Raw genomic sequence first — 25557 nt, 5'->3', positions numbered from 1 at the left:
CAATCAAAAATATTTTTACTTTAATAATTTTTAATAAACACTAAAGGTAATATAAGACTATTATGCATAATCATTTAAGAGTGTCTATAGTTCCTTATCAAACTCTCTATCCAATTTTTCATTATCTTAATTGTTGGAAGCTTGACAATAACTTATTTTTCTTATGATAACCCATTAAAATTCAATAATTAATAAGATTTTAAATTGTTCAGTTATTTTTATTTTTAAAATTAAATACTTAATAATTTTGTTCATCTTTAAATGCATAGTAATGTATGAAGCTAGTATATAAACTTAGATTAATGCAGAAATAAGCATCCACTGTGTTGTATTTAGTAAATATAATAAAAACATTGTTTGCTTGTTAGAAAGCTCTTTCCCTATAAATGGCCTATTATTTTTGTTATAAGTATGATACTTTTTAAATATGAATTTACCTTCACAAATTTAGATAAAAAGTTAAATTTAGCTGAAATAGGATATTCAACTTGTTTCGTGATTAATTTATAAAACTAAGATGTCAACTCATACAAGAATCCATTAATACCCATGAGTTGTATTTATATATTTTTAATAGAATATAATATGTTAAATTTATAATATAGATTGGTATAATCTATGAATTGATAATTTTTTGAGTGCTGTAAAAATCATAAATGCTAGCAAGGTCCATGGCCTATCACTGTTAACGGTTATTTATTTATTTTTCATTTGCACATTATTTTGATTCATAAAATATAGTTTTTGAGACTCAGACCCTCGAATTTAAGTTACAGTACTGGATCAATTGATGTCTTATTTAATACGTCAAAATTAATAATGTTTGGTAAAGTTTTATGAACTCTTGGCAACAATTTAGCAGATTTCCTGAATGGTTTTAATATGGTGATATAAACTTTGTCGTAATGTGAGTTGTTAAGCAATAATTTTGCTGAAAATATTTTTAAAAGTATTTTAATCAAAATTTGAACTTAAAGTTTTTAAATTATTAAATGTTGGATTAGTCAATAATTGGGTTTTAATATATTTTATACGTTGGATATTTATCTCTATAATTTGTTATTTTAAACTATTAAGAGAAAAACTCATTTTTCACTGTGTGTCACTTGATTTAAATTAAATTACAGTTAATATTAAAAGATAAAATAAGAAAAAAAGGTTTAATATAGAACGCGTTAAGTCTGTACAATTATCATTATATTACTTTTATTATATTTACATTTCATAATTAAATTTATCAGAGAAGTATAAAATATAGAATATATTTTAATATTATGAATTATGAACATACGTATGTAAATATTGTGATTAAATAATTTTGTTTGTACTTTTATTCAAAAGTATCAACATGTGTCACACTCAGACACAAAGATAACTTTATAATCTTAATCTGTTAATCTCTCCTGTACACATAATTGCATAATTATTGTGTAATGAATTTATTGTAATATAGACCTAAGCCTAATTATAGTGATTACTAAAAATTTCAATTGGTTTATCAATGTACAAATTTAATTGTTTAATTATACACATTAAAATCTTGAGTCAGCGGCGTTTGTGCAAAAAATATGTTAAATAATTTAGTAATGATGAACTAATGATTAAATATAATAAACAAATAATGTCTTTTCTATGTTAGGTAGGTACTATATAATCAATTTATACTTAAAAAACTTTGGATAACGTAAGAAAAAAAATCTCATCTGAGTACGCATATAGTCTATACGAGTTTTTTAAACTAATTATGACTTGTATAATATTCGACCTTTTATCTAATACTTTTTTTTTTTATATACACAATATATCGAACATTGGTCACCAGCACAGCGGCACTCATCACGCTAATCGCAGTTTATTTACTTTTGAAGACAAATTATTATTATTTCGTGCTTAAAATATTTAATAACAATTAAACTACAGTTTAGTAACAATTATTTCATAATATGGTATAGATTGTTACATTATTGTGTATCACATCAGTGGTATTTTAGTGGTTACACGAGACGACGAATCGTAAACAGTCAGTAGCCACTGTTTCCTTAATCACAACATTGAACATGAACATGTTTAAGAATTTTTTTACAACGTCGTTAACGCTGTTAACAGCTTATGTCACTTTAATTTCTACGCTACGCCAACCAGGTATAATATACAACGATATACTTATTATTTGATCGGTACATTTATTTTTATACATTTTTTTGTAAACTGTCTGACGACCATGACATTTGTTCGAGTGCCAACAAGAAAACAAGTCGAGAGACGATGCTATGGTAATCAATTAGGTACTTTATTATTATAAATCAAATAATAAATGTAGTTTCAATAAACGAATAAGATATTCAAAAAATTAATAATAAAATAAATGTCATGTAAATATTCTGAAGTCGAGAAATAATGAATTTATACTATCCAAAAATATTCAATTAAAAATATTTTAAATCCAAAGTAACTAATTAATAATTAGTAATTATTACGATGACTGCGACGGAGGTGCTTAGACTCAGATATCAAATAAAACTCCAAGAGCTTCGCATTGGATTCCTAGGAATATGACGCAGAATCCATCAATGGTCGCGTACCTACGCTTGCCCGTTCGTGTTGCTAGTTATAGGGTATGATCGTTTTCGACCAGAAACATACCCTTTTCTTTTCGGCCGATTCCCTTTTCGACTAAATTTAAAATAGGTCGATTCCTTTTTCGACCAAAACCGTATACTTCCTTTTATATAGCCGATTCATTTTTCGATAAAAACAAAATTTTATATTATTTACAGTGGCGTAAATTGAACCCAATTTCTGGTGGTGCAGTCGTACAGAGGCATATATTCTCAATCTATAATTTCCGAAACACATATAATCCAACTTCCTAAGTAAAATCCTTCCTAATAAACTATATATTTTCCTATATATTTCTTTAAATAATAAATAAATTTTGAATTATTTATAATTATTTTGTCTAATTATCTATGGCATGGCAGTTACAAAATTTTAGAATATAGGTAGGGATAATAATTTAATTTATAAGGTCTAATACATGCACGAAAATTACAATTTTGTACCTGTTTATGTATATATTATACAAAAAAAGATAGTTACAAAATTAAAAATAATATCATAGGTATACAAATTTTATTTCAACGATTTTCTGGTGATGCAAAAACATACCTTTGCACCAACATATTTTAGATGTGGTGGTGTAAATGAGCCATTTGCACCATCCAGTTTACGCCACTGATTATTTATGTAAAATAATAAAATAATTAGTATATAATTTTTGTAAAATTAGGGCAATTATATGGTTATATAATTTTTAAAATGATTAAAAGTATAAAATGCATAAAATGTTGTAAAATAAAACGTAGAAAATTATTTAAAATATAAGAATATCTATATATTAACATAATTTTTATGTTAATATATCACAGTATGTAATAATATGTATAATAGGTATTATATAAAAAAATAAAATTTAAATCACATAAGTAGGTTTGTAATATATTAACATATAAATTATGTTAATATATAGATATTCTTATACTTTAAATAATTTTCCACATTTTATTTTACAACATTTTATATAACTTATACTTTTAATCATTTTCAAAATTACATAATTATATAATTGCTCTAATTTTACAAAAAAATATTTATCAATTATTTCATTTTTTTACATACATTACATAAAATTTTGTTTTGGGCAAAAAGGGAAGAGTATGATTTTGGTAGAAAAGGGAATCGATCTATTTTAAATCTGGTCGAAAAGTGAATCGGCCGAAAAGAAAGTATACATTTTTGGTCGAAAATGGTCTCGCCCATATTATATTTTAACACATATTTAGTTTCTCGACACTGTCATTACTAAAAAAAATATTACAATACTATTTGTATGGATCACGGATGTGTAAAAAATAATTTTTACATCATACGATCAGAATGTTTTTGTTCTAGAATTAAGAGGGTAAAATATGATTATATTCGAGGCTTCACGAGAATTTAGTGATATTGGCACACGCGATACAGATGCCTTTGTTATGGCAATTGTATCTGTATGATAATTAATATTTTTTTTTATAATTAATTATTAATTATATATTAAAGGTCTGTAAAATCAATTATAGGTACATTCAACTTATTGAACATTTTTATAAATTATTCCGTCCCGACGGAAATCGTTAGTATAGTATAATAAATTATTGATCAAATACTTATATTATATACATATATGTGATTTTTATATTTAATCAATGGTATAGTATACTACTATAATTATTAATGAAAAACATTTAAAAGAGATAACATTTTTTTTCTACTATTACTACTAATGTAAGACGTCACTGAAATATCATAAAAAATTGAATGTAAATATTTTAGTAATAGAATTTATCACTTCTGTATTAATAATATTTTCAAATGAATAATGTAATTAATTTTAAAATAAATTACTTGTATTTAAAGTTTAATTTAATTTACAGGAAATATTTTTAAGTAACCGCAATAGTTGTCGAACGATGAATAAATAAATTTTAAAAACAATGGTACCCATTATTCACACAATTTACATGTTAAATCATGGTGTAGTTAAAGCTATGAATATATAACTTTTAAGCATGGGTGGTATCGAAATTATATCACTTCAGCCTTATTTTTCTCCCATAACCGGAAAACTGATATCAAACAAATTCATAAAAATTACATAATATTCATACTAATCATTATATAGTAATGGAAATTTTCAAAAATATTAAATGGTGGAGCGGAGGTGATGTACGTTGCTGAGTAACTTGTAAAACAATAAATGTTTTGACAAGTCTTGTATACAAAACCAAACGTGCTTATGTATGGAAACAAGTGTATTTCTTTCAAAAACCAATGGTTTTAGAAGGAAATGTTATATTATGCTTTTTTTTTGTTGTTTTATTTTTATTTATAAAACATATTTATTATGTTCAACTAGAAATCTATGAAAAACTCGGGATTTATATTTTATAGAAGTGTATGTTTTAAATTTTTCAAATATGTATAGGTACTAATTATTTAAATTTATAAAGGTAGTATTAAGGAATCTACATGACTATATATATATTTTATTTTAATTGACAAATATATCATTTTTATATGGATAGTATCTATCACTGATATAATATGCAACTGATGGTCATTGATAATGATCACGCAATGTCATAGATACTATAATGTATCTACAATAATAATTAAGTTTTATTGATCTAACTACTCGAGTTATGCTAATATAAATGATAAAATTAGTATTGTGCATTTATGTAATTCTTTATGTTTTATTAACCATACATAGTTTAAGTTTTTTTTAGGTACCTAATAAATCATTAAGAACTACAGGGTCGTTTCTTAAACCAATGTGGACGATAAGTCATCCCTGCACGGCTGCACTCTTCGCTTATAATATTATTATATGTTAATTTTTTGTTTTATACGAATTTAGATTCGAACCGTATAGTATCAACTTTTACCAGTTTAAGTGCTTTATCTGATCATGTTTGTAATGTATAATTTTGTATAAATTAAATATTTTAAATATTTTATTCTTTTGAATGACAGCGCATATATTTTTAATTTTTATACTTCGAAGTATAATATTATTCGGAGTATTTCTAACTATTAAAATAAAATTTCGGACTAATAGTTTATTATTTATGACTTCATAAGTATTTTAAGTTTTATGAGCAGAGTAGTAGATCATCATTTTGTGGAATACCCCTTCACTCCATACATATTAACTAAACAGCTTATTTAACAACCTTAATAATCTTATACTAACATAAATTACTCATTCAAAATTCGGTTTTTATAAATCGAAGCAGTACTTAAAAAAATGTTTTGCTTTTGGATACGAAATTAAACATGCATGCTGTCATTCATAAACGTAAAATTTTTAAAAAATGATAACGATATAATAATAATTTTTTTTTCAAAAAAATGTAGTTTTGTAACGACTTGAAATTATTTTAAATATGTATTTTCAAAAACGTTTAAAGATTTTGAACGTAAGGTTTTAGTGTATAAGTGTTAAATGTTAATGGATTACCCGATGTATAGTGAATAGTGATAAAATTATTTCATTGTTGAATTCTATATTATTTAAATTTTTTTATTTTTTTATTTCAAGATTTCCAAAGACGTATCATTAAATTGATTATAGAGCCTATTAGCCCAACCGCGTTTTATGCTGAATGGAGACTACTGCCAGACATAAACAGCAGCGTAAATTATTCGTTGACGTATTCCACTCATTTGAATAATGAAATTAAGTTAACTAGTAGCAACAATATCACACTAACAGGATTGATGGAATGTACAGCTTATACAATCACGGTGAGGTGTTTATATTACGGATCCGGTGAAAATATGCTTAGTGGTCCCTTTACTTCTACAGTTGCATTGACTTCACATTTCTCCCGTAAGTATAAAAAAATAATAATAATAAGAAACTAGCATACTTACGTCTGCACTTTTAAGGTTTAGCAGCTTAAAAGGGTTAATATGTGTCTTGAAACATAAAAAAGTCAGTTAAAAGGTTCAAATTTTGCTCAAACATTTTTAGTATGATTTTATAAAAACTCGATAAAAATTTTAGGTATTTTTGGTAAAATTTTGAAATAAATTAGTACATAAAAAGTTATTTGGCACTAATTTCAATAAGTATGCAATATATCTAAGGAGATAAGTATAATTTATAAAATGGTCGAGAGTACAAAAAAATAATAAATAATATGCAAGAGTAAAATAGCAAAAAAAAATTATTATTTATTATGCAATAAATGTGTAAACTTAAAATTAATAAATACATTTTATAATAAATTTATGTTTTATTTTTATTTTTTACTTATAATGTTCATTCTATTATGAGACTTAATTTGTGCTGCTTCCAAAGTTGAATTTTATACAAGCGGTGTTCATTCAGTTCATTGTACTTATAGTATTTTTTATAGTATCATACAACGATTACAACGTGAATTAAAAAAATGGATAGCTGCCTACTGTAAATGTTTTTTATTTTAGAACTGAAAGCTGTGAAGAATTTAACTGCGATAACTTCGAGTCATTCGATTTTGATTTCGTGGGGAAACCCGATGGAACAGAAATTATGTACGGCAAATTTTCACATCTCATTAACTTCAATGCGAGGTACCGGTCAAGAAATACAAACCGAATTCGATCATCACATGATAACAGCGTTAGAACCATGCATCACATATTTCGGTTATGTTTCTGCGGTCGACTTCGCAGGCGTTAAAGGAAATCCTACAGCGTTCAATGTAACTACGGATCCTGGAAGTATGTATACCAACGATCTACCTGAGAATATCCTATCTAGTTTTCAAAAAATTTTCTGATTACTTGACTTCTTGAGTAATTGAAAATAAACGGAAAGTATTCCATGTTGTACATAAGGGCAGTTTTAGGATTATGAAATGAGGTTTGAAGATACGCCTAAAACTATATATGCCTAAAATATATAAGTCGTATTATATATAAATTCAATATTCGTATATTGTGTGCATTTAGGGCTTGCATATAGGCATATAGCCCTAGGCAGTAGGCACACCAGTTTTTTCTTAGGTATTAAAAAATATTATACTACAAAATATATGTACATTACAAAGCTTATATACTCATACCCATAAATATCGTTTTGGCTGTGTCGTGAACTCTGGTAAGAAGTTTTCCTATGGAGTGAAATAATAATTTTATTAATTATATTAATATTGCTTATAGCTTGTATTGTATATTAACAATTATGATTTAAAATGTGAAGCGTTTTCGTAATAGTTTGTTTCCCATTTATTATCTATACCTAATAGATATATCACTGATATTCGTCTAATTTTAACTAAATGTATTTATGATACTAGTTAATATTTATTGTATTTTTTAACGTGGTCGAATTTCAGTAGATAAAAATTAGTTTTCTTCATTTATTTGTTATCCAAAAAAATTGTGTTTCGTAATTTAGCAAAATACCATTTTTCAAAATCTTGTCTACATCGTCTACTTGTTAATTAAGTCCTATAGTTACTGATTATATTTTTAATATAGGAACTAAATTAATTAATCATTTTTACATATAACTAATATACGAGTAGCCTCCATGTCCAATACATTGTTATCTACATATACAATTACAAGTTTTTTTGCTTTTATTTTAAAAATTAGTCATGCTTCTCTTGATTTACTACCCAAACTGTATTGACGAGTTTGTCTGTGCTCATTGGCTGATAGACAAATTGTAATATTTTTTAATTTTCTTCAAAAATGTATTTACTAATCTACTGTAAATTCTTCTAGATACCTACTTTTATTTCTAATAAGTTTCAATTTACAAGGTTTCTTATTATTTCTTCTTTTGTAAAATAACCCTTTTCATTTATCAATGTGCAGGCTAGATAGTGATGGCGCTAGAGTTTGCGGGGCCTTGGGCAAAATAAATCACTACCTATACTGCAGGGTCTTTGAATTATTACCCGTGGAGCCTAAATAAAAATTTTAAAGTATGAGGCCTGGGTAACTGCCCCTATTTCCATCTTAACGCCGTCACTAAGGCTAGATTTATCATTGACTTAAACCGCACAGTCAATTAAGAAAATTATGCGAATTTTATATGAGGATGCATTCTTTATGTCTAGCTAATTATGTTTAGTTTATTAAATTTATATTTATTTATTTTAGTACCTGGACCTGTAGTGAAGTTAACGGCTTCATCAAATGAGTCGAGAACTATATTCGTTAGATGGGATAAACCGATTAATTCGTCTTTTTGTATTCGTAAATACGAAGTTGTTTATTGTAACGATTTATTCGTTTGCTCTACAATTATGACTGAAGTACGTACCATTAAAATATGCTAGTAAAATATTGCAAAAATGCAGTATTTTATTTATATTATAAATTGTAGAAAAAAAATCAAATGTTGACTTAAGAAAATTAGTGTAGGCCACTGGCCAGTTAAAAATTAAAATTATACTATTTTTAACATTTAACTAATGTTTATTATACATTTATATTGTAGTGTTAAATCTTTTATAGACTAATGCTTTGACTATTTTACATCTAATGCCTTGTGTAACGTATCAAATAACGGTTACGCCAAAAATGTCAGACACCGAAAATGGTTTGTCAGCCAAAACTGAAGCCACTGTAATCGCCGAAGGTAATATTATTTAGCATAAATATACCTAAGATACAACACAGACCGTGTTACATAGTGTATCCACTGATATTTTACATCCATGATTGATTTTGGTATCTGTATGTTTTGGTGTGGTGTGGGTGGCAAAAAAAGTATCAAATTTTCGGAGGTGGTCAAATATTTAAAATGTGTGAGCGTGTATATTTTTGTAGAAGTATATATAATCTTTCTATGTCTCATAAAATTATTATTTTCTATTATTATCATTTATTGCTTTGACAGCACCACCACACAACTTAAATTATTTAATTGTATCAAACTTGCTAAATCATAACACTTCATTTATTATTTTCCATATAGCTTAGTTTAATTGTCATTTAAAGATGCAATTATAAAATAAATAATCTATTGTAAAGATCGGCTTAAATCAAAATTGTTATTTAGTTTTATCATATACCTGCAGTAAAATAAAATGGATACACAAAAAAATATTTTTAGCGTTACAATATCGTATATACAGTTCGCAAGTAATTTTGAAAAATAATGTTTAGCCCTTTAAAAATCTTAGTAGAAACCGTTATAGTTACTATAAGATACCCGATCTATGGATTTAGATTTTAAATTTTATATAGTATATATCTAGGTAAAATAAGAATTTAAGAATGTAATTTTTCAGTTTTGGAAAAGCCCACAAATGGACGAATATTGTTTTTAACCAGTTATAATGTCACTCTGCAATGGGATCATCCTATCGAATCTGTTTGCACTTTAATACATCAAATCGTAAACTGTTCGAATTTGAATTCTTCATTCGAACTGATGACGTATACACCTGCCCGAGCAGTGACCATAGATAACTTGAAACCTTTCACGAAGTACATTTGTTACTCTGCGTTTTATAATAAGCAAGGTTATTCAGAAAAGAGTGACGAAATCGTTGTTTGGACAAAGTTACAAGGTATTGTATTATTATTTATTATTATTATATCAAAAATAATATAGAATAGTTTGAGGATTACGACTAATCGTTATCGTTAAATAAGACAAGATAATGTAAAATAAAAATATGCTTACAAATAATTTTTTATTGTAGATACCTAGTGATATGCTATATTTTTATTTTAAAGTACGCATTTTATGGAATTGAATAAGTGTGTCGAGCTTAAAAACTTATCAACAACTTTTTATAAATTTTCAATTTATATTTATAATTTACCAGTCGGCCGCTAATACAAATAACTACTTGTTTTAAACTCTTCTTCTTTTTAGAGTCTATTGGCGATTAAACCATTCCTTTACACATTTAATCTTCCATTTTCCCTATCAGCTGCTTGTTTTTCCAGTTCAGTCTTTCATTTGGAGACTACGGGTTTTTATATTATATCATCTTATATTAAATAGAGGAATTCAATTGACTATTTGTTTACAGGGTTTTTTCCCATAAATATGATTAATAGTTAGTTATAGACTTATAGATTCAATACGCATATCTAGCCCACTGTTATCATCAGCTGCCAATCGTATATTTGTGTCCTATATGTTTCGTATTTGGAAGATAGAATATTCAACTCGTTATTTTTCATTGTTTACCACTTTTCTGTCTCTTCGTCTTTAACTGATACAATTTTTTTTTTAAACCGTTAGTTTTCTTTTGTCCGTTTTCCTCAGAGTTTTACACTATTACACATTTAAATATCATTGTATTGACTTTTGAAATAATATATCAAACAACATTGTATGTACCTACAGCATATGCAATAATGCATATTGTCTCAAGTTTATTTATTAGTTGTGCTGTGATAACGTATAGTTTTGAATGTTTTGATGGCATTTATTAAAGCATACGTACTATATATTGTTTTCGTTAATATTTTTTATTGACAGTGCCAGATCCACCAACAAATTTATCGATCATTAAGTTGTCTGCCAACAGCGTGATTATTGCATGGGCATCGTCTACTACAGTATCTCCCGCTACAATAGACAGTTACCGTTGGACGGTTATGTTTAAGCATTTTTTATACGAACCACCGAAATACTGCTCGACCCGAATCACAGAACCTGTGGTCACACATTTCGTTAAAAATGATCAGACGTACCAGCATCAAATTGAGAATTTAATACCTGCTAGCTGTTACATCATAGAATTGAGTGCTGCAACAGAGTCTGGTTTTGGAAATTCAACAAATATTACGATACACACGCTGTCGTCGAGTAATGTACAAATTATAATATGAGAATTATTCTTATTAAATAATATATCAGCCGCACAATATTATAGTATTTTTTTACAAACGATAAACAGTAAATAAAATGTTAATTTACGTGTAGATATACACTAAATAGTACATAATATTATCGTCACGGATTGCATAGTACCTTTAAATATAAAGACTTAAGATATTAAGTGTATTCAAGATTATTTTTACATATTTATGACATTGTAACTATAGATTTTCTATCCCAGGTTTAAATTATAAGTATGCATATACGAGTACACAATATAGTTTAATATAGTTCCATAGATATATCAATATTTAACCATGTTTAATATATTACTGTAGCTAGTTCGCCGGTCAAAAACCTACAAGTTAAATCGATAGAATCTAATTTGGTCGTATTGAGTTGGAAGTACCCGTGCATTCCAAACGGAAAAATCGCATTTTTTCACAGTACGTTTGTGGGAGAAAGACTTGGATTTCATAATCACATTTTCAGTATCAAATGCGATATTTCAGTAAGTTATTTTTAATGGCTAATTGATATATTGATATTAATTGTATCATTACTAAATATGAGTTTAAATTTCAAAATTATTCAATACTATGTACCTACTATTAATTTTGTATGTTTGTATAGGGGACAGTTGCCCCCCCTCCCAGAAACTTATTATTTTGTCCTCCTCCTATATTAAATATTATTTAAAGAATTTTTAATTAAAAAAAAAATATTTATGTTGAAATTACTTTTGTACAACTATATAAGAAAACTATTCCCTATGATAAGTCAGATTAGTATTATCAATACAGTGAAAACTAAGTAATGCGGACCCTGAATAAAATGGAAAACTATCCAATACGGAATTTTTCGATGGTCTGGCATGTTCCTATAGTTTTATATAGACGTTGAACCTCAATAAAACGGAACCTTCCTAATGTGAAAACGGAATGGTTTTGTAGGTCCAGTGGAAGTAAAAATCTTGCATAAACCGGAAATATGACACTCGTCATGTTACGTTGATATGAATATGTAGTGTTGCGTGTCAATATCAGATCCAAACTCAGGGTGTTATTTAAATGAAATTAAAAAGTTATCCCGTATGGCCGTGTGTATGATGTATTGTTGTGAAACAGTTATCCACCAACAGTCTTACACTGAACAGTTTGCTTGTACATATTAAGTGATGTCTATTAAATTACATATAATATTAGAAAATAGCAACAACAATGACAAAATAAAAACTCTACATAATTTTTGGAAAAGCTAAATTTTAAATTTAATTGGACCTTTATACTTATATAATATATATACATTTTTAATGATTTTATTAGAAAATAAGTCTAATTAATCTAAAATAAATTATATAAAGTAAAGTAATAAATTAAGTTTTTAATTAATCTCTAACTCAAAAAATAAAAATCATAAATGTTGTAAATTAATTTTTTAATGTGAAAAACTAATTTGAATTTATAATTCGGAATTTTTCCGTTTTATTCAATAAAGCGGAAAACTGCTTAAAGCGGAATTTTTGATTGGTCCTATGCTATTCCGCATTAGACGGTTTTTACTGTATTACCATAAATTAATATAAATCAATGTATATTCTATAAAATATAAGAATATAGGAGTGTGAAATGTTATTTGTTCTTATTTACATGGAAAGTAAGTAAAAATTAATGTGGAATGTATTATATATAAGTTGAATGTGAGAAGATTTTTAAATGGGCCAGTAAATTGTGATTAATTATCCCCTCCTTCTCCCCTATAATAATAATAGCTAAGTGCCGCTTATGACTGTCACAACTGCCATCATGAGTAAAAACGTGACATCGTCGACTCTGCCACCAACGTTGTAAAGACACTTGGCGAGATGGTAAAACAACAAACATATTGATTTATTAACTTAAAAATTAAACAAAGTGTTAAATATTACATTTATTTTAATATGAATAATATAATTTACTAGTACAATCTGTGGTTTGCACCTTAAACATTCAGTTAATCAATGGGGGGGGGGGTCTAGACCTAGACCCCCCCATGGGTACGTCCCTGACAATCGATCACGCTTTTCGAGCACACGAAGTGGTTTTATTTGTTTTGTTAATTAACACATCATCAACTTTTGGTATTCGTGCTTTACACAATATGGCTAAATCGTAATTCTGCGATCGGCTTTCCGCGGAGTTCATACCAGCAACCGTCGAAGCCGTATTTACTTAATAATTTTAAAATTAGAATTCATATTTGGTAGTACTGTGATAACGAATCTCTTGAATAAACCTGTGAATGCATGCTTTTATTTGCTACTCGTACTTATTTGAAGAATAAATTAAGAAATAAGTTTGATAAAAATTCAAAATGTATATTAAGTCCATAGCTATTAGATTACGTTGTAGTGCAATAGTGCATATTGTATAAAATTATATAAGTCTATTATGCATGTTATAGGGCATAATATTTTTTTGAAATCATGATTTCAGAAACTAGCATATATTTTGTATTTTAATAATTTATAACGAAAAAGATTGAAAAATACTTTACGCAATTATTTATTTTTAATAATTGTATTTTTATTAAATTCATTAATTTTAAATATTTCCTTTTATACACGTATATTAATTTTTAATTTAAAAACTAAGCGTAAACACGTTTTTGAGTACAAAATATATTTTACCAGGACAACGAAACGGAATTTGAATATAGCTTAACCCAATTGTTGCCCGAGTATACGTACTTATGTACGGTAGCAGCGATAACCGAAACTGTGGAGAACCCGGGCCAAGACAAACGCATTAGATTTATTACACCATCGACAAGTATTATCACATAACATATTTTATATTTTATATTAAATAATAATTTTAGCTAGGATTTTTATGTTTTTCATTTTTATTAGTTTATTGTTTATTAATGAATACAGTAGAGTCTCGATAGTCCGGGTCTCCGATAATCCGGTGAATGCGATAATTGTTCGTAAATACATTTGTAGTTTGTTCGGAATTAAAAATATTATTCAGAAAAAAAATACTGACTATTATAGTAATAAGTTCTATTATTATACACATTTTTTTTTTTTCTTGGAATTCATTATGTTAAAGTTATTTATTATTTTTGTAATTTTATGTGTAATAAATATAAAAATTTTAGTCATTTAAGTAGGAAATTTTAAAAACCCTCCGGTAATCCTGACAAATTTAGAGTAATCTGGACGATGCTCAGTCTAAATTCGTCTGGACTATCAAAGTTCTACTGTATGTATTAAAATATGTGTTGTAATATTTTTGTTTTTATATGCAATACAATAAAAAATGATTTTTTACATGATTTTATTAAAATGTATACAGGCCCGGATTTACCTAGCAAATACGATACATACCGTCATTTAAGAGTGACCGTGTCCGAAAACTATCTCACGCAGGTCCGTTTGTCCATACCCGGAAACTTGTTCTCGAGCGCCTCCGGAAATATCAAATACTATTCAATAATCGTTTACCAGGATGGCGGATTTCCAGACAAGCCAGAACACGGCATTAGGAAGAATAATCCTCGGCAGCAGATGCATTACGACGTCTGGCCACCTCCCATGCGGACATGGGCCGAAGCTGCACCGTACCCTTTCATACTGGCGTATCAGACAACGCCCGACCAGTGGATGCCTTTTAAAGGTCAGTCGTGTATTCGAACTTACATTATTTTGGGAGTTTACCAAAAGCGTCCCGAAATGATCTTTTTTTTTTAATGTTCTGAGTGTATCCCAAGAAAAAATAAAATCATATTTCGATATAAACCTAGTATGTCCTAGTTCATTTATAGTTTTACCCGGGGTTCACTACGAGGAGTTGAACTAGCTTATGCCTCAAAAATGTTTTTTGTTTCTTATTTATGATAATTTATTTTAGCTTACACCCTTGGATTTGGGTAAAAGTATTAATTATTTTAAATGGTTTTTTTTTGTAAATTTATATAGGCTGGTGTTTAAATGCCGTTATTTTGACGAAATCTAGTCTTGATATTTTACTAATTTGAAATTGATTTATATCATCTTCGATGTATAACATATTTTTACACGTGGACAGAGAATGCATTCGAATTATTTAATATTATTTGTTGACATGACTGCGGATAAACTTAGGCTATGAAAAAGATAAAAATTAAAAACCTACACTCCCCTCAGAACATTTAATTCATATGCTACCCTTAAGTATCAATATAATCTATGTATATTTTGTCTATAATTTTGAATTTTGAATATATTTTTGAAGAATCACTTTGAAGGATTTAACAACTACAAAACAAATTAAAAATGAAAACATTTAGTATTTTTAAAGTTTTACATCTGATATATTATTAAAACGTTGTAATTTTGTTGTTTGGTTTGACGTTTAGATCAAAACGATGAGGTTTTTGATATTGGCGCGGACAACACCTGTTCCATAAACGACAAGAAAAGTTATTGCAACGGACCATTGAGACCTGTTACTAATTACAGATTGAAACTCAGGGCTTTTACAGCGGATGGGTTTCAAGATTCGTGGACCGTACCATTTACTACACGTAAGTGTTGTAGGAATACATATGTTGAGTGTAAAGTAGCAAAAATAAATTTGGTACATAATAGCAAATGTACATTTATCAAATACTCGAAAGCAAAAATTAACAAATATGAAAAATAAATTATGTTGTAAAGGTAAATAAAATAATATTTAATTCTAATGTACAATCCTTGATTGAATAATAATAAATGTAAAAACTAATAGTTTCAACTTGTTTCCGGGATAAAAATCCTATTTAAGAATATGTACTTTATAGGTTTATAAAATTTGCTGAATCGTGCTATACAGCCTACAGCCTAAAAATGCAAATAAAATAATATGTATTAAAGATCGCTTTATTTTATAATATTAATTACTTAAAAATAATCTAAATTATTTAAAATACATCGTTTAAAACTTATGCATAAGTATTACGTATAATATAATTAATACAATTTAATAATATTATAATCTATAAATAATAATTATATACATTATAAAAAGGTAAAAAGTCAGTAAACCCTGATTACAGTTCGGTTAAAAACTCAGTATTTCATATTGTTTCATCATAGTATCTTAATACCAAAATCTTAATCAAATTTTTCCAAGACTTAATAATTTAAAAAAAAAACTATTACGGTTATTTAAAGTCACTAGTACATATTTTGTTCACAATTAAAACAAATCAATCCAAAATCGGTTTTATGAAAAGCGAATGTATCACAAATAATTAGAACTTGTTACTACAGATGATAACGTTAAAAAAAATCATAAAAATCACTTCTCTTAATACAATCCACATCCTGTTATATTTTCTATAGATAATGATTTATACACGAATGCAATATATAATCGAATCACTCTTTTTACAACCATTCTCAAAGAAAACTATAAAATACAAAAAAAAACATGACATTAACGTAAAACTAATACATTATTTAATCGACTAGTTTTACCCGGGATCTAAAATGACAAAGCCTGATATACAAACAAATGTTGATTTTATAATAATAATAATAATTATTATTTAAATTCGTATTATGGCATAGCATGACTGCTGGTATTATATAAGATAGTAAATATTGGACAAGGTTTGGAGTATATTCATCAAATTTCTAGGTATCGCATGCCAATACACATGCATTGTATGTGTTACGATGTCAGTATATATGGTTACTAGGGCGATAAAACCACCACAATAAGAATACAAATAAAAGTCACAATAATTAACCCGGATTTTTTTTTAAACCTACTTATTGTGTACTTTATGTTTCATTATACCTGTACTACGTTTTAGGTGGCGAACCCACAGCAGTCTACTACTTGGTGTTGTACAGTGTACTGTTCGCGGTGTTCATCACTGCGACTGGTATGTATTGTGTACTCAACGAAAAAGTTCCGTGGTACGTATAACGAAACTTTATAATGTAGTAGGTAGTATATTTAAATGTGTTTAGTCAGGGGCGTATTTAGATTTTAACAACTAAAGAGTCAAAAAGAGTTTGAAGAAGATTTACTTTAAAGGTTGAAAGCCTCCTTCACGTTTTTTCTCACAAAAGTATGATAACTAGATACCAACATTACTATTAAAGAAAAAAAACCAAAAATTTCTATCATTATGTTAATATCGTGAAAAAAAGGTGGTTATACATGTATCGTGTATTGAATGTTGGTGTCTGGTTAACAAAGACCAGAAAATATTATCGAGTAATATTATTATATAGATACAAAATTTTACTATTTAAACATCTGAATATAGTTTAAAAAAATAAAATAATCAAAAAATTTGCTCCCCTTTTGATTTTGAAAATTTTGCCGCTACAGAAGATAAGCATTGCCCCCCCCCTCACCTAAATAAGCTACTATACGTACAGGGTTTAAATCGAATGAAACAGGGCCGTACAGTATAGAGTAATACACACGACTGCAACACGCCAAGGGTCTGGTGTGCCAAATGACATGAATTTCAAACACTTGTTGGCCAAAACTCCAGAAGAAATCGAGGCCGAGTATGACCTATTGAACGTGTACTCAAAATCAAACTTCACGACAAATGTAGCTATGATGCCTCAGAACAAGTTTAAAAATCGTTACGTCAACACATTACCATGTAAGACCAGAAAACTGAGTGATTTAATTATTTCATGTACACTCACCCAACGTTTTGGTCTTGTTATATAATACATTATACAGATGACTACAACCGAGTGACTATAAAGTCAGACGATACAGATTACTACATCAACGCATCTTTTATCGAAGTGAGTAATAATTTATAAAAATCGTAGTTTGAAAATATATATATATATATATTCTAAGAATAGACGTTTTATAAGCATAATATATTCTACTAGTTATTAAAATGTATATTATCTATTCAGTACTCGAATTAAGGGGATTATAGGGCTCTAATATTTTAAGTTAGGTTATTTAATGATTTTATGAGAATTTGATTTATTTAAAGTCTAATTTTTCATTCTTTTATTTTTTCGATACGAGCACAGCACTTTTAAATAGTTAAAACTTTAAATTTATTTATGAAAATAGTTTTTCCGATGAATTATTGTATCAAATCAACATGTTTGGTGTAAAAAAATAATTAGGTTATGTTTCCTATAAGTGAGTAATAATATATACGTATAATTTAAACGTACACAATATTTAAAGAGATTTTTATTTTTTTAAATCATGAATTTCATATATTTATATTGCATTTTATACTAAAAATTCTTAAAGTTCTAAGTGTATTTTTCAAGATTATTTTAATGTATTAAATTCACAATCTTCTGTATTACTCGTATTAGGTCCATGTAAATTAACAATTCATAACATATCAATGTGTATCAGTAATCCTGTATGTTATTTATATTTATGATTATTATTGATGATTAAAAGTGTAAACCATGAATTACTTTAGATAAATTAATTGCATATTTTTAGGATTCCAATGGTTTTCGGCAATATATTGCTTGTCAAGGTCCTTTAAAAAATACTTGCGTTGATATGTGGCAAATGGTTTTAGACCAAGACGTAGCTTCGATTGTTATGTTATGTCAGATTAATGAAAAAAATAAGGTAGAGTAAGATTTTATTTCAAAATATATTATTTGTAAACGTATTTCAATCCTAGATTTTATAAGTAGTGAAGTGTACCATACATACATATAATTCAATAGCGTAGCCAGGAATCAGTTTTAATCAGTGGAATTATACTTTAATCTTTAGCAGTGGCGTATATAGGTTATTATTTCAGAGGGGGCCGATTATATATTTGGATTTCTTGAGGGAAAGGAGGGAGGAGACACACTATTTGGACAAAAATTGCTTGAATACTACAAGATCTCTCAACTCTCTTTAGACCATCAGAGTAATAAGAAACTCAATCATTTTTTTAATGAATTTTAACATAAAAAAAAGTAATAACTACATTTTTATAAACAATTTTTTATTAGAGACACTCAAAATTAAACTAGAATACAATCAATACTAATATAATGTATATAATTAATAGTTAATACCTAACCTACGCCACTGATTACCTATATTATTACTATCTCACCACTACAGTTATTAATTTAATTCTAGAAGTCATGAGCTAAAATTACATATATACCAATAGTTTCCGTCTGTCGAAATCGTAAACAACTAACAACCAATATTTGTTTTATTTATATAACTTAAATAATAAATTGTGTTACATAATCATTAATAATCGTCAAAATACCAACGCATTCAACACGCTATACTTTTATTCTAAATTATCGCATAAGCGACAGTTTCATTCATGACGTCATGATATCGGTATCGTGTCAAATTTTTGGAATTATCCCCATTCCCCAACCATAAGACATACTCCATGTCAAAAATAACAATTTTTAATAATTGCGTTTTTCATTTTGGGAGGGGCCTGGGCCCCCTCGGCCCCCCCATAAATACGCCACTGGTCTTTAGTGCATGTTTATATAAAAAAATGTATAGTTTTGAACTATAATGAGACTATATGCAATAAAATAAAGCGATGATGAAGAGGAAATTTACGCCTCTTGGCTACACCACTACCAGCTATAGTTTTATGCCATTTCTTTTATACTATTCCAAGTAATCAGCTTGGTTTAATATTTTGATTTTGAAATTGTAAACTTTGAAATATGTCTGTTGGACTTCATTCTTGCTTTAAAATGTTTGTCAAATTAGTATAAGAAAAATTAATTAATTAATTTTTTCATATTTTGCCAAAAAAGTAAATAATGCCATAATGTTTTATGTAATAAATTGTATAGTCATATTTTTTTATTCATTCAAATAGGAAATGGGTTGTGAAACTAAATAAATAAATAATAAGGTCCAGTAATTAGTAAAAAATATCTTAAATTAATTAAATTATAAGTTCATATGGTTAATATTTAATAAGAAAATGCTACGTAATTAAAGATAAAGTAAGATCCACATTGGTGAAACGCATCTGATGGAGTAGAGGTGAATTATAAAAATAGCTTGTGGTTAAGAGAGATATGAAAAGTGAATTTAATTTCTTATTAGACTGGAAGATGTTTGTTAACTAGGTAGGTGAGTAAACATGGTAAAATATAAGTTTTTTTCTACGAAAGTTATATCATCAATTTTAAATTTTTTTAAATTATTATGATACTATTGAGGTTCTTTACATACGATCCGCGAATCTCAAAAATATTCTCCATAATTTTAGTGTTTTATTAATAATTTTTGAATAATTTATCCTTTTTTTTTTTGATTGCCGTTATAAATAATACATAGCCAGTAGCCACATAGGTATTGTATTTATTTCATATTGCTAATTTAAATATCAAATAACTTTAAATATACATTAATCAGAGTAACGTGTTAATGATGGTTTTTGAATTTATAAATATAATTATTTAGATAAAATGCGATAAATATTTTCCAAACAGTAATGAAAAATTAGTTTTCGGCGATATTCAAGTGAAAAACGACATTATGATTGTCGACAAAGAGCGTTATTCGTTTACAATCAGAATATTGACAGTTCTAAAGGTAAGTGCATAATATCGTTTATAATGAAGTTTAAGTATTTAAAGACGAAACCAACATTTAAAAAAAATCTGAAAGAATATATGTACTAAACTCTTATCTCAATATTCATGTATACCTAGTTTTAAGGAAAACTGGACTTATTTCTAAAGTAATATTATATTGCCCTTTAAAAATAATGTATTAAGAATCTTATTGTTTAGCGATTATGATTTATTTGGTAAGACCAAAGTCATAATACATTGCTTTTACATTATTTATAAATAAATAAATATGCATAGTATTATAGTACTCAATAAATACTAATTAATAGCAAGTTTTTAAAAAAATTTACGACTAGGGCACATCTGCCCTCAAGATCCCGTAACTGTATAATACTTTACTATACAATTGATCTGATCTGATTTAAAAAGAAAAACAATATTTTAATATACAACAAATTTTCAAACGTTTATATTTTGATGTATTTGCTTACCAGTATCTGTTAGAACTGTTTTAAAATAGAGCTTATAATAGTTTTAAATTTACAATTATGATTTAAAATCGTCAAATTCAAATCTTTGGCATTTAACTTATTATATTTTACTGATTTGTATTGAATTATTTTTGGAATTTAGAAAGTTGGACTCATAGATGTATATGACCGTCAACATAAGATACAAAATAATATGTTAAATTTGAAATGACTTGTAATAGATAATCGTATTTTAGGGCCATTTAAAAAAGACGATACGACATTTTCAATTTCACGATTGGCCGGATTTCGGAACACCAAATGACCCATCGATATTGTTGCGGTTTTGGCGTGTAGTACAAGCAAAATCCCCAATTGGTCTGATTGTTGTACATTGTAGGTGAGTGTAATCTATAATAGTAATATTATTTACAAATTAATTTTTAGTTTCAATTATTAAAATTTAATAAAGACTCTCCAATCTAAATGCGTATTATGACTACCTATTACTATTTGTTCAAAAGTGCTGGAGTCGGTAGGACAGGAACTTACATAGCTTGTGACATGCTATTACGTCTAATCCACCAGGATAGAACAAAATTAAATGTTTTCAAAACTGTTTTAAGATTGCGTGAGCAACGGACTAATATGGTACAAACACAGGTAAAATATTTGTTTCATAATTTAAAAATGTATATACATATACGTATAATATGTTGATTGTTTATCAATAATATTGTTATTTTACATTTTTACTCGAAAATACAAAATAATTATTAGATAAAACTACTACCTACCTACTAACATAAAATATTATTGATATTCAAATATTAGTTTGTATCATTTTTCAGTTTTTATTTTATAAACCTATATATTATACCATTTTACGTAACAGTTATTGTATTATTTTAAAATTCTTTAAATAACTATATTATAGATAAAAGATTATTTGAGATTTATTTTTTTAGAGATCATTATATAATATTCTTAATTAAATAGAAATATTTTAAATTTAATTTATCAGGTATACAGAAAGTCAGAATAAATATATGTTTTTGTGTCTGTGTAGGTACATTATTGATTATTATTATTGGTGGCAATTAGTTAATATCCGTCAACTTTTTCTTTTCACCATTAATTACTACAAGTATTACCAATTTTCTACTGTTAAATATTCTTCGACTCTATCGAATCATATCTCTTTCTCAGTATTCCACGTAGAAGTTTTTTTATTACGCCTCCATAGTTCAATTGTATTACTGCTCTCATAAGTGTTGATGTATATAATAAATCCCCTTACTCCTATGATGTGCCCTCCACAAAAAATATAGTTAATTAAAAGTTATAGGTTTTATAGTAATAATAAGTGAAATAATAAAAGTATAATGATGAACTAATGACATAAAATATAAAATATTAATCAATAATATAATTGTATGATTTTTAGGCTCAATATGAATTCATATACAAATTTTTAACGTATTGTTTAAATCTACAGATGAATTCGTTGAACACAACAGCAGGTCAGTAGAAGAGTATAACATTATTACGGTTATTATTTTTGTTAATTATATACAAATGTAAATACTATAAACGATAGTCAATAATACAGAATAATCTTAGTTAAAAGAGCTAAATTATAGAATTATGTAAATTCCCGGTGTTTGATAATTAATTGTTACTTTATAATATTTTTCTTCATAAATAAAATAATTACAAAGTTGTGAATGATTAATCTCATTTATATTTATGGCGTATTTCATATTTTTATTTATGTTTATTACTGAATTCACAATATTATTATTTATTTCCTTAGTCCATATTATCGACAATACATAGTACCTATTAATATTTATACATATTTAAATAGTGAATACTGAGAATTCTTTTATTATAATTATATTTGTATAGTATTACAGTAACAATGATATCAAAAAATATTTGTGAAGTGTTGAACTGTAATAGTTATGGCAAGACATCACCTTGTTTGAATATTTTTATTAAAAATGATAGTTATAATTATTAGTTTTAAATTCTCATGTTATGATTTTACTATTTAATTAAAAAAAGAAAAAAAAAGTAAAATATATATGTTATGAATCATGATTTATTTAATACCTATTACAGAACGTACATATATCGTTTATTATATTTGCCATTTGAATTTATGAATTTAGATTTTAGGTATATACAAATACTATAAACGATTATCTCTAACTATAATCAATCATTACGAATAATTTTATATGTAATTTATAATCGCTTATAGTATTTGCTTAAATTGTTTATACTTCATAAATGCTGAAAATATTTAAATTTTTATTATATTACAGTGATGTGAAATGATCAACATAGGTTCTTTTTACCTTTTTAAAGGAAACTTAAACGAATTAGTTCCCTGATCACAAAAATATATATTTGTTATGTTCTACCGAAGTTCATATAAATTCATTTTGAAAACGAATCAAATCAATTACGTATTTAAATCATATTTAGATAAAGGATCAATCGTTATTTTTAAAGTTTCCATTCAAATTAAATATTAAATGGAATGATTTGTATTTGTTTCATTATCTAAAATTTAAATTATTTTAAAAGTTATTAATTAAAAAAAAAAAAATTAAGAACTTACCTATATATACAGGATAATTAACCAAGTAACCTCACTCCATTTTCTTCTTCAATAATACAGTTATTCATGATATGATAATTGGAATTTTTAAACATATTTAAACACAAAATTTTCAAATTAAGATTTTTTTGTTCTACTTGAGGAGTGTCCTGTGGAGATACAAATTACAAATTTACTAGGTTTTTGTAAGGCTCAGAAGTTCGGCAAGCGCAATTTTATTCTGTTTATTTAATGGTTGCGTGAATATGCATATATATACGGATGTGTATATGATTAATGTAGTAATGTACACGAGTATAAATTCAGAGGATACTTCTTTGACGTCACTGGAACATTATCGCCGGCTGAAATACCAGCGTTTGTCTACGTAATATTTTTTATGTGCATTTTCTATCGCTTTATCGCTAGTTTTGCCATAGAATAATTAATTATCCAGTTTTTTTTTTTTATTTTTATTTATTGTTACGTCATCAACTACAAGGTTACTAGGTTACAGTAGTAATATTTTAAGTTATCTTATAATATAATATATATTTACAATAAGTTAAAATTATATTTTGTTGTACATTTCAATTTTTTTTGGAAGGAAATGTTCTGTAGTTTTTCTAAAAATACGGAATTCTATACAAAATAATAAATGATAATTCATGTTATTAAACTTCAAAAAGAAGAATTTTTTCTCAAATTAAACTATAAATACGTTAAAAATTATTAACGAAATATTTGGTATTGGTAAACCAAGAAGTATACTTTTTGAGTATAATTTATTACAAAATTTTAGGTGAGGCGCCGTATAGACCGTATGGCGTATAGTAATGTTCCACCCTAAGATCTGGTTAAAAAAAAATAATGTCAATAAATCGTTGCTGTTAAAATTAAAAATAAGAAGAAAATTAATTAATATATCACACGATGATAAAATATGTAGCTGAGTTTGTCATAAGATTTAAAATGAAGAACCGTCATAAAAATGTATTTAACAATTAAGACCATGAACGAAATAAGCACAGATAATACAATAATCAAAAATTATAAAATGAAACAACATATTACAGTAGAATCTCGATAATCTGGCCGTTCGATAATCCAATACGTCCAGTAATCCGGCTGTATTAACCTATATGTACCAATATGTATTTATATATAAATTTACTATCGTAAACGATAAACCGTTAGATAAAACTAAATAATAACAAATTAAATCCTAATAAACAAAAAGAAAACTGCTCTCAACCTAAAAGATTTTTAAATAATTTTTTAATACGAGTAAAAATGTAAAATTCAATAAGTAAAAATGCGTTTTTTTGTGAACTCCCCACTAATCCGGCGTTTTCGTTAATCCGGCAGTAGCGTTGTCTGATATGTGTCGGATTACCGAGATTCTACTGTATATTAAATCAAGATCCTTTTAATAGCCATCGAAGTCAAATTTAATAATACAGTTTATCATTGAATCATTTATATCATTAAAATTAAATCATTTAGCTAAAATGTATTTACTTTCAATGGCGTGAAAGAATGAGCG

The 25557-nt window shown here is 26.7% G+C and overlaps 1 protein-coding gene across 3 annotated transcripts; it reads left to right on the top strand.

Annotated features, from left to right (window-relative positions):
• Window positions 1-1884: 1884 nt before the first annotated feature.
• LOC112602103 (tyrosine-protein phosphatase 10D) lies at window positions 1885-23055 on the top strand. Of its 3 annotated transcripts, XM_025350034.1 has the most exons (19): window positions 1885-2142; window positions 6146-6436; window positions 7039-7314; window positions 8707-8861; window positions 9064-9187; window positions 9843-10124; window positions 11051-11380; window positions 11731-11903; window positions 14064-14202; window positions 14731-15051; window positions 15773-15940; window positions 17216-17321; window positions 17814-18028; window positions 18112-18179; window positions 18859-18993; window positions 20818-20949; window positions 21658-21800; window positions 21925-22063; window positions 22848-23055. In XM_025350034.1, the coding sequence occupies exons 1-19, from the start codon at window positions 2058-2060 to the stop codon at window positions 22929-22931; spliced, it is 3366 nt and encodes a 1121-aa protein (XP_025205819.1). In that variant the 5' UTR covers window positions 1885-2057; the 3' UTR covers window positions 22932-23055. The 3 variants fall into 3 exon arrangements, with proteins under 3 accessions (XP_025205819.1, XP_025205820.1, XP_025205821.1); XM_025350035.1 differs by lacking the exon at window positions 18859-18993; XM_025350036.1 differs by lacking the exon at window positions 22848-23055 and having other exon boundaries at window positions 21873-22040.
• Window positions 23056-25557: the final 2502 nt, after the last annotated feature.

This window comes from Melanaphis sacchari, unplaced genomic scaffold (genome assembly GCF_002803265.2).
Source record: "Melanaphis sacchari strain LSU unplaced genomic scaffold, SCAv2.0 Contig81_pilon_pilon, whole genome shotgun sequence".
Taxonomy (NCBI): domain Eukaryota; kingdom Metazoa; phylum Arthropoda; class Insecta; order Hemiptera; family Aphididae; genus Melanaphis; species Melanaphis sacchari.
This window is presented reverse-complemented; position numbering and strand designations above follow the sequence as displayed.

Coding starts and splice junctions, on each gene's coding strand:
- LOC112602103 (XM_025350034.1), top strand. CDS start 2,058: ATGAACATGTTTAAGAATTTTTTTACAACGTCGTTAACGCTGTTAACA. Junction 2,143..6,145: donor TTCTACGCTACGCCAACCAG/GTATAATATACA, acceptor TTTTATTTCAAG/ATTTCCAAAGACGTATCATT. Junction 11,904..14,063: donor GTATCAAATGCGATATTTCA/GTAAGTTATTTT, acceptor ATATTTTACCAG/GACAACGAAACGGAATTTGA.